This window comes from Dromaius novaehollandiae, chromosome 4, assembly GCF_036370855.1.
Source record: "Dromaius novaehollandiae isolate bDroNov1 chromosome 4, bDroNov1.hap1, whole genome shotgun sequence".
NCBI lineage: Eukaryota > Metazoa > Chordata > Aves > Casuariiformes > Dromaiidae > Dromaius > Dromaius novaehollandiae.
Window position 1 is genome coordinate 18,172,356 of NC_088101.1, and position 11,009 is coordinate 18,183,364.

General features: G+C 46.9%; 1 protein-coding gene across 1 annotated transcript; it reads right to left on the reverse strand.

The window, feature by feature from the left end:
- Positions 1–4,054: 4,054 nt before the first annotated feature.
- On the reverse strand, positions 4,055–11,003 carry LOC112988501 (alcohol dehydrogenase 1-like). Its single transcript, XM_026109063.2, has 9 exons — positions 10,866–11,003; positions 8,787–8,888; positions 7,792–7,933; positions 7,360–7,447; positions 7,041–7,260; positions 6,639–6,899; positions 6,192–6,327; positions 4,860–4,998; positions 4,055–4,220 (listed from the first exon to the last, which is right to left on the reverse strand). The coding sequence occupies exons 1-9, from the start codon at positions 10,881–10,883 to the stop codon at positions 4,196–4,198; spliced, it is 1,131 nt and encodes a 376-aa protein (XP_025964848.2). The 5' UTR covers positions 10,884–11,003; the 3' UTR covers positions 4,055–4,195.
- Between the last annotated feature and the right edge of the window lie 6 nt (positions 11,004–11,009).

Genomic DNA, 11,009 nt, shown 5'->3' on the forward strand with positions numbered 1-11,009 from the left:
GGAGAAATAAATTTGAGTATGTTCCACATGGAGACCTAATATTAAACAATCTCTCAGTTTAGTGTTTCAATAGAAACGTGATAAAAAGTATTTCTCCTTTTGTATTTTGTAAGAAAATATGAGAAATTCATTTCACAAGTGTACTGGCTAAAACTGAAAAATACATCAGCATCCTATTATGAAACATACTTCGTTCATATTTTCCTCTTCCTAAAGTTGTTGGGCACAATCCATAATCAGTGCAAATATTTGGCAAACTTCTTTGACAGAAGTGACCTGATAGGCCTGTTTGTCAGCATTCCCTCCCAATTTTTATAGCTATGACAATCATAATTTTTAATCATGCAGTCCAAGGAAAGAAAAATTAGATAAAGAGTACTTGTTATAGCCCTTTCTGCAATGTATCCTCAGTTATCCTGTCAACATATCATGTGTGTGATAGCAGCTAGCAGGGCACTTCCAGGTCCAAGAGAAGACTCACAGAGCTGGTTGCAGGACGGGTAGCTGTCATTTCCAGGAATCCTTGAAGAGGACTGACAGAGAGATCTGAGGCAAACGGTAGTCCAGGATGGCAGTAAGAGGGGCTTAAAGGGGCCACCAGCGTTAATCTTGCAAAGCTTTGGTTTTCTGGCAGTGATGTGTCAGATACCTGCCACAGCATGACAGTGTGGAAGGTGGAGTGCCAATCACACTGGTAGGTGGGCAGTGTGAAATGGTGCCATGGATCAGAAAGGAATCAGATTGTGGAGAAGGGGACTTTTACTGCTACCTTTTGCCTTTTTCTGCAAGGCAGGCAACAGTGACTTCTAGGGAAATTTCTGCTGTGGACTCTGGGAACAATCGCACAAGTGCACAAGGTTCAGCCGCAGCCTGAGGCTGGCGGCTTACCCGGCTGCTGTGCCGAGTGCGCGTGCTGAAGGCCATCCTGCATGGATGCAGTGGTGCGTTTTGAGGTTGAAACTGAACATTTATTTGGGAGGGCTGTGGTAGTTACAGCAGAGCATGTGTCTGTAAGTAAATTGTCTTGTGTAGACAAGCCCTGTGCCATTGAATATTTATGAGACTGCTGGAGCTGAATTTAATCTATACATGCAGAGTGACCACTGAACCTCCCTGGCTTTGAATTATTTTCTTTTGCCTCCTAAGCTGTCTGAATATGAAGAGACTGATCCACGTTTTATGTTCAGTAGTACATTCCCCCTGACTGTAAGTTCAGCTTCAGATTTACAATGGTGTAAGAGAGAAACTCTTGAGTGAACAACTGAATCATATCTTGAGGAGATGCTGACATGAGAGTGCCCTAAACTGAGTGCTGCATCAGTCATGACATACACTTACTGAATAAGTGTTTACCGGGGTGACTGGCAGCATTTTGGAATTTAAATTGGGGTGTGAGGGTATAAAATAGGGACTGTCTAACACATGCCCATCTCCTCTGATATTTTTGTGTAGTTCGTTGCGGTTAACCAAATCATATGCCATGTGAATGGAGACATCTGGCATTGTTGTTCAAGTATATGAAGAGAAAGGCATGAGAGCCATTGCTGTAGCAACACGGTCGCAATATGCTTATTATAAATATGGCTCGTATTTACTCAGATGGATTCATCCTTTTTTAAATTGCTGTGATTGCCTGGTTTGACCTCCAGTATGCTGTAAGACTTTGTATTTTATTTGTTGATTCAATATTGATTTGCTTGGTTCCCTGCCTGGAATTGATTATGAGAAGGGGAAGTGGTATGATTTTTAGTGTACTTCTAAGATCATTTTTTATAAAGAACAAGTTGCAGAGGAGATACCTCAGTTCGAATGGTACCATAAGAACTCAGTGCTAAGGCACATTGAGAGTTTGTAGATAACAAGATATTCCCTCTGTGTGACTTGTGCTTCCTGAAAGAAATCCGAAGAAAGCTGTTGAAACTGAGTCATAGCAAGGATTGTTTATTTGAGATGAATATGCTCCTTAGTGAGCCTATTCTATGGCATGGCGCAGGGTCACGAGGATTTTAAACGTTCCCACTTGGGCCCAGCACTTAAGTGGGGGAAATGCACTGAAGTATGTTTGAGTGGATAAGTGGTTCAAAAATCTTCTGAATAGAAACTCCGCAAGCTGGACGGTTTGAAGACAAAATATGGGGAAAAAAATGCAAGCAGCTAACAAATTTCACGCGTTCGACTTGCTGATGTGAAAAAGGCTAGAGAATTAGACACTACAGCAGTATGTAGATTATGTAAATAAGGTCTAGCAGGTTGTACAATGCAATTTTGCCGTGTTTCAACAAATTCTCATGTAGCGCTTATTTTGAGTTGCTTGTTTCTTGGTTGTAATGTATTGCTGTGGTAACTAAAAACCAATATTCCTGTTTATTTTTTATTTGAAAATGCTTTCCTCTGCAAGCATCCTACAAACTGTGTTCATATAAAAAAGACAGGCAGCCAGTGCTGAAATGCAGCAAGTGTCTGATGCTTAGTGTGCAAACAGGGCAGTGTTTTGGCAAGGCCATCAGTTAATTCAGCATTGTGAAACGCGATTTAAATTGCATGCTTTTCTGTAGTTTTTCATATTAGTCCTGTGAGTCTCTGCCAAAGAACAAAACCTGTGTTCAAATAGTGATATAATTCTGACAGCAGAAAGTTGCTGTTTTGCAGGCTAATGGCATAAGTATTTGGGAGTACAAGGCCTCTCGAGGTAGGTCCAAGCTTTCCCCGTTGAAGTTCAGACCAGTAGAGCCAATAAGCAGAGCACTGGGAACAGAACTAAGGGACTTTACATCCAAAACTGGAACTGTTTGTCCCAGTTCATTACTAAGATTATTTTTCTGTGCTAAGGTTTTTAAGTAGAAGCACATGTGCTAAACCTTATGACTGTGAGGGAGTTAGAGATGGGTGATGTCACAAGGAAGAAGAGAAATTTGCTCTCTAAAGGAAATTTTGTGGTTTTATATTTGCCTTCCTCACTTATTCCAGATTAAGAAAATGGAACATTATTTGCAGTGTTTGCATATATACTGAAGTAAAGAAACAACACTTCTATTTATAAATGTGTAAGAATATGTGAAATAAGTTGTCTCTGAATATTGTGATCATATTGTGTTTGAATTTTCTCATCCAGATACATATACAATTATATAAGTATTAGTAGAGAAATGTTATAGTAATTATAGTTTACAGCAATTGGCAGAAATGTAATATGCTGGAGAGATACATATTAACTTAAAACCAAAGCTAAAACTTACATGCTGGCAAAAGATCAACCAAACATGAGGTTGCTCTGTGGGCAGGACTTACAAAAACTCGAAGGGAAATTACCATCAGACCCTCTCATGTGGTACCAGGTAGCCAAAGTGTCCCTCTGTGCTGTAAGCTGCATCCTAAAGTACATCTTGTGTACTCTCCTGCGTCAAGACTCTGCACGGGTCGTGATTCTAGCCGTTTTGGGAGATGATTGGTAAGCCTTTTTCAGAGATTAGTTATTCAATATCAGCTAGTCTGACTTGAAGGATGTGCTGAGTGGTGTCTTTCAAGGTTCTGTTGTTGTCTGGGTTTACTTAGTATTTCATACTGAGCAACTTTGATGATAGAGTATATAGAGAGTATAGAGTATATACAGAGTATACTCATTAGATCTGCAGACAGTGGTAGGGCCACAAGCGTATTGAAGTAGCGGGATAGAAAATGGTTCTGACAGTTTGAGGGGATGTTTTGGAAAAAATGGGGTGCAGCTCACTAACAGTAGGTGGGAGGTTCTGGGCAGGCAGGTGAATGATGAAAGGGTTAGAGCTGCAGGTGTAGCCGAACACAGGGGGTCCCCCAGGGAGAGATCAAAGAACAGCAGCAGCAGCAGTGCGCTATGTTTCCTTACACAGTTTTGGTCTGGTTGCAGCAATAACACAGTTGAGGTTGTGGCGAAGGTGAAGATGCACGTGCGTAAGTGCATAAGGCAAAAGCAGGTCTGAAGAAGTAGCAGTGGCGGGAGCAATGCAAGCTCTCGCGGTATGAGGAAGAGCTCCTCCTGCCCCGTGGGGCCCCTATCATTTCATTGCACTCGGTAGGATGAGTTGAAAAGAAGCCCTTTATTTAGAGAAGTGTTTTCCTAGGAGAAGTGGTGTTTCAGGTTTCAGCCAGGCATGGGCATGCTGGCAGTGGCACTGTCGTCAGCAAGTACTTCCTTGCCCTGCTTCCTCGGCTTTGTCTTTCAAAACAGTAGGACACTGCGAATACTGAGAGATGGGAAGGAAGAGAGTAGTTACAAGTGCTGGCATTGAAAGTTTTCGTGAGTAGATACAGGGCAGGTGTGTTTGAGGACTGGCCACCTTGTTTCTCATCCGGCCTGTTCTTAACTCAGCTGAATGAGACATGCGGCAAATGGACTGTCTTCAAATATCTGCTGAAAGGAATTGCTCAGCAGCTGAGGTACCTTGCCCTCCCCTGAATTTTTTTGTACTGCGGTCTTAAGATGTGTCCTTCTTTTCTCTTGCTTTCGTACTTTTAACCCCAGGGATGCCCCTTACTCCTTATTCTCTTTCACTTGTGCTTTCAAACACTGAAATAAGGTCTTGTGCCTGAGGGTCTGCACTGGCTTCAGTCCCGTGCTGGGGGCTGCAGGATCTCTGATGAGTTGAGCAATAAATAGGAGAATTCCTTTGCTGAGTATCGGCTCTTCTGTCTCCGTTACGGCAGATCCTCCCAGCACACTAACGTGGGTCTGGGCCCTGCTTTCTTGGTACACTTTGATGCTTTTTGATAGGGCAGTATTTCAGGCTGCTGCCTTATTCGGGCTGCCAAAGTACTTGGACTATTTTGAATTTTAGGTGGAGGTGGCATTTGCTACCCCTGATTCCAGCTGGTCACAATCTTACCTTTTTCCTGCTCGTAACAATTCAAATCCTTTGTTCACTTCAGCAATCGGCAGTGTGTGTGTGATCAGCAAGTCCGAGTTAAATTTCTTTTCTAAATAGCCAGAAACTAATTTGGGAACAGAATCCCTCATCTTCCAACCTAGAAATGGGGAAAAGTACACACAGTGAATAATCAAAAGAAATGCAGTATTGGTAAAGCAACGTAAATACTTGTCGGCTGGTGCTGAAGTCTAACGACAGTACTTTGAGGTGCCGGTCAGTGGCTTGGCATCTCTGCCAGGCTATGTTCACTTGTGAAAGATATGTCAGACTGTGTCCTTGAAAACCAAGATAGCTGCTTCTGAAGATCTCAGCCAGAGGTGTGATCTCCACCTGTCTGAATGCCTCATAATTAATAGGATGAGGTTTATAGGTAGATGGTCTCTTCTTAGAGTGGAGACTATAGCTGAAAAGAGTTAGAAGATCCTTAAGGCACAGCAGCCCCACTTCTGACATGAGATAGATGCAGCAGGTGTGAAGTGAAATGGAGGCTGCGAACAATTGCTTGGAGTTGAGGGGAGTGTGTTTGGAGGTGGCCACCCCTGGAAGACAAGGTGGAGGGTGTGCATGAAATGGAGGGGGTGAGGGGAGAGAGGGGGAAGGAAAGCGAAGGGGCAGGAGAGGTGAGAAGAATCTTGCGGTGGACTAAGAGACCCAGGTAGTTTACAGGCTGTGCAGTGGGAAGGTGTTAGTGGGCCAGAAGGAAATTGCTTGTGGGGGACATTTATCATCTTCCTACCAATTCTGTGGTTTTTCGGTATGCAATAGAGTTAGTTCCCAGGCTGGCATTTGGGAGGTATTTTGTGGGCTTGCCATGAGGATCGGGACTGAGCGATCAGTAACAGAGCCTTGTCTCGGGAGAAATTTACCCCTACTTGGCAGGAAGGTGGTTTTGTCCTTGTTTTAGTCTATGGTTAGGGCAGGCAGTTGTGTGTATATAACTGTATCAGTCACAGACACTATTAGCATGTTTATGCATATTCTGGGAATGCAGTGCTCATTTTTAGTTGCAGTTTCATATATTTTTTCTTCAAAAATCTCTCAAGCAGACCTCCTGGGACATGGCCAAGCTTGAAACATGCTTGATGACCAGGAGGTTAATGAATAACAACTATCAGAAAATGTTTCTTTTGGTATGCAGCTGAATACATTGCTCATATGGGAAAATGAATTGTCAAGGGGAGGTTTTTCATATGCATTGAAGGGTAACTGTTCCACAGATATTTGGGATTTACAGTGAAAGGAAAAATTTGCAAAGATTGAAATAGCTATGATTTTTTTTTAGTCTCATACCTCCGACCACAGTCCCTCTCCACGTGCGCCCACATAGCAGAAGCAGAGGGTCAAAGGGAATCACTGATCCAGAAGCCACTTCCCCAGCCATCACGCAGACGCCCGTGCTTATATTGCAGGAGGCTAGGGCAGCAATCTGATGGGACAGGTAGGTGAGTTAGAAAATACACTGATTAGTTTGTCAAAAATGCATTCCATCTATGCAGTTCTCTCTCCCTTGCTGGTAATTTAAAAGCACTTACACCCTTCTGTAACTGGCATGGAAAACTCTGTTCCTATTTCAAGCCTCGTACATGATTTTCTCCCAAAGCCAAGTAGCCTGCCTTCCTGTGCAAAGATGTGCCCAGAAATGCAGGCACAAGGCAAGAAACTACCTGCTCTGGAGAAATTTGCCCTGACAGGGGACTATGAATGATCTGGGAGTGCATGTGCTAAAAGGTGACGTACCAGGGTATCTTTGTGCCCAATGGCCTCGAAGGAGTAGTCCACGCCACAGCCAGTCATCTCAGCGAGCACCTCCTGAATGGGCTTCGTGAAGTCTTTAGGGTTGACGCAGTCGGTGGCTCCCAGCTCTTTGGCCTTGGCAAACTTGTCCTTGTTGATGTCAACGGCGATGATGCGGGAAGCTCCAGCCGCCTTGCAGCCCATGACAACGGAGAGGCCAACTCCTCCGAGACCAAAGACCGCACAGGTGGAGCCTGGTTTTACCTGCACGACATGGGGCCCTGCTAGCCTCCAGCCAGAATCCACAGGACTCCAGCGTGAGGAGCAGGTTTCTGTCGCACAGCCTTCACCAGCGTGCTAAGGCAGCTGTGGTGACGCTTGTCCTAGGAAGCCCTGAATACCAACCTTGGCGGTATTGATGGCAGCCCCATACCCTGTGGGAAAACCACAGCCCAACAGGCAGACTTTGTCCAGAGGTGCAGCAGCATCAATTTTGGCAACGGCGTACTCCGGCATAACGGTGTATTCTGCAAAGGTGCTGATCCACAGGAAATGGTGAACCTGTTTCCCTTTGCAAGTAAACCTGCTGGTCTTGTCCAGCATCAGAGTCTGTGATTCGTAGAAGCTGTTAAGAGACAAGCGCATTGCTCATCGAGCACAGCACACGCAGGACTGTCAGACAGCCGACCACATTTGGATAAAGGGGACGGTAAACCAGACTCACTGAGACTTTGTGCAGTAGTTGGAGTCAGGATTCAAGCAGAAGCAGCATTCCCCACACTGAGGAAGGCAAAGGGGGATGACTTTGTCTCCTGGAAGAAAGCACACTGTGTTACGCACCCCTGACTCAGCAGGCCCGGAGGGTGCTCTGCTGCCTGCTGGAGCGGCTTGGCTGAGCTGTCAGGTGGCAGCCTCCTACAGAGAGCTCTTTGCTTTCTCTGTCAGTAGGAAATGTTTGGAGCCACACTCATGTGCTTGGAGAACACCTAGGAAAGTTTTTGTGGTGTTGGAGAGTCACCGCCCTAGTGTGCAGTCAGACTCTGAATCACGGGTGCAGACTACAGGCAGGAATTTCTGAGCTCTGGGCTGCTCTGTCCGTTCGGGGTGCCGAATCCTCTGCGTGTGTGTGTGTGTGTGTGTGTGTGTTTGCTTTTACCTGGTTTCACAGAGGTCACTCCTTCTCCAGTGCTCTCCACAATCCCAGCTCCTTCGTGGCCTGGGATAACTGGGAATTCTACGTTAGGAAAGTGGCCTTGTAAAACATGGTCATCTGTGCGGCAGATCGCAGTGGCCACAATCTGTTTGGAGAGGAAGGCGTAGATTAGCCTACGAAACGCTCAGGCCTCTGTTTAACCCTGTTCCTGGGAGTCATTTTCATCGGTGTGTTCAGACTCCCAAAGGGGTCTGTGGTGTTGCCTCGTCCCAGGACGTCTGTGCCCAGACCAGCCTTTCCCTGTTGCTCACACTGGATGCTTCCCGTCGTACCCTGCGCTGTGTCGAAGGGGACTGAAGACTAACTTGTGGAGCATCTCTGTTCTTAGGGTTCTGCAAATCAAAAATCCCAGGTATCTGAAATAACATGGCACAGATTAGCAGGAGAGAGCAGAGAGTTTTGCTGCCCGCTGGTGTGCCACGTGATTTGATAATCCAGGGAAGAATTTCCTTTTCTGTTGAACTGAATAGCATCGGTGCCTGGAACTGTGGGAGATGTGTGAGAAAGGTAGTTCAAGGAGATTAAGTGTCCACTTAAAAAGCAATAAAGGCTGAAATGGCGTCCCTAAATAAACTGGCTACGTCATTCAGATATTCGCATAGGCAAGTAGGTCTTCTGCATTTATTATTCCATATGACTTGCCAGTCGCACGCTGGTGTGTTAGTCCACCCTCTCAGCGCACTGCTGTACCCAGTTCTGTGCATTTAGCTACCTAAGATGTCTCTGCCCATTTCAACAGCTACCAGGTAGGATGAACTAAGAAGACTGTTTTCCATTTTTGTTTTTAAATGTTGAATAGAGCTTTGACTACCCAGACTCAGTTCCCAAACCCTGATCTTCTCCTACCAAGACACGTGAAATGGTACACCCGATGCGTAGCCACAAGAACAGTAATTCCCATGAGGGAGAAGGAACATAGTGGAACTTGCAGGTTTTACCTTGACACGAACTTCTCGGGCCTTCGGAGGTGCAACCTCCACCTCCTCAACAGAGAGTGGTTTGCCCGGTGCCCAGGCAACAGCAGCTCTGCATCTGATGACCTGGAAGCAGCAGAGGGGTTACGCCGTGTGGGACTGTTTGCCTTTGCGGTATGAGCAGGGAAGGGCTTCTGACTAGTGTGTAAAACAGGGCTGCGCTGCGTGCGTCTCCCTGCTCTGACAGACGTGCGGCTGGAACTGCAGGCGCTAGACAACCTTCCTGTGATGTTTCATGGGGGTCTTCCTCTGTATGTGGGATGAGGTGGGAGAGCAGAAACATGGCCGTGCTGAACTGTAAATGAAACCAAGTGATGGTCGATAAAACAGACCTAGTTTAAGGTCTGAGGAATTGCCATTTGCCCTTTGCTGGAAGAACAGCATGTGCGATAGTGTTAGGAAATGACTGGACTTCTAATGGCTTCTGGGGATTTTTCAGTGTCATCCTGTGCTAACAGACATGTTGTCTAGCAGCTTATGAGCTTTTCCCATTACTGATGCACCCTTACAGCGTTATCTGGTGTAATCACCTTTCTCGGGTGTTTGTATGAACAGTCCCCTGCCGTGCTGAGTGCAGAAAGATTAGCGTTTCCGTGCGAAACGAGGAGTCCCAGCCGAACGAGGCTGGCGTAACAAGCAGAAGGTGCCGTGAGCGACGAGTGTCACTCACTGGTGACTCGTGCACAGGCTCCTTCCGCGGCCTGGCCCGGTGCGCGCCTCTGGCGGGGCCGGCTGGAGGGCAGGGTCGCCGCTGCTGCACGCAGGGCAGCCCCGGGCGCATCCGCCAGCACGACCCTCTCCGCTAGAGGCTGGGTCGGTGCCCTCGGGCGGCAGCGGGGCGGCACAAGGCCGTGCTGGTACACTGACCTGTGCCAGCTCCGAATGAGTAAGTTGGATACCAGCATGGGTCAGCTTGGGCTGATTACTCCTGCTGAACAGCTAATACAGTCACTGCTTTGGGGGCCTGGCCTGGCACCTGTAGCGTAAATCCAGGGCTCGGCTGGTTCTCCCATGTCATCCCGTGTCCTGTGAAGGCGCTGGAGCAGAGGAGCTGCTGTCGCCTAGGTAGTATTCACAGCAAACTGGCTACGAAATTTTCCCTTTGAGAAGGCTGCCTGAAAGCTCACGTGTGTTAAGGAAGCTTTGCCCTGTCTGGCAATGAAAGGAAGCAGGTAGATAGGTGCTTGCTGCAGAATTCAAATCTAAGTCAGGCAGATGTCTTCAAGTCTCCGGGAGCACCCAGAAGTTTACTCGGCTGGCTTTCCAGCCGCTCCTGTAAGGCGCTGGGAGCCTGGGCTTCCCACTGGCCATGATGGTCGCACTGGTGTTAGGGCCGGGCCACAAGTGCTGACACAGAACTTAGAGAAATCAATTGTACGCTTAGGTCGGCAGGGACCCTTTTACAGCCGCTCCCTTTGCGTGGTTTTAGAGATGGTGGCTGGCGTACCCCTGCCTCCGTGGAGCTGAGTGAAAAGATTCCTTTGGCCGCGTGTGCTCAGAAACAAGCAATCTGTAGTCAGCCACCTTGCAGGTAAAAATGGGATTTGTCAGGAAAGAATTGTATCAAATGAAATATCCTTCCCTACCAGGGTCGAGAGAAATGCCCCGGTCTTGACTGTAGCAGGGCTTTAGAAACAGCCTCCCGTGACAGGTTTTATCAGAAAGCAGGTCAATATGAAGCCGCTACAGATCGGGGAATATGCAGTTGGCTGCTCCCCCATTCAAGAGCTGCGTTTCGCTGTCACAGTGGGGGCACAAGGCAGGGTTCAGCAGGAGTCTGTTTTTTCAGACCAGCACTATTCAGTATTTTTGCTAGTGAGCTGAATGACAGAACAGAAAAGGAATCCAGCCCGTACGACGTGACAAACTGCAGTTGTCCGAAAGCACGGGATTGTACTTCAGAGTGAATTGGATGTGGTAGGGGAGTAAGTTTAGCAAAAAAAGACAGTAAGCACTACAAGTTTGCAGCGTGAGCCATTTCAAGATTATTCCCCCGAGAACAGAATACCTTTGAAAGAAAGTAAGTAAATGAATTGTCCTTACTTTTCCGGAGGTGGCCATGTGGTCTCAGAAGAGCTGTTGCAGGCGCTGCAGCAGGCTGGAGGGAAGCTGCTTCCAGTCTGACTGAATCCCAGTATTGCGAAAAGTCCCAGCTGTGGACCTTGAGCACCTGCAGGTCGATGCTGA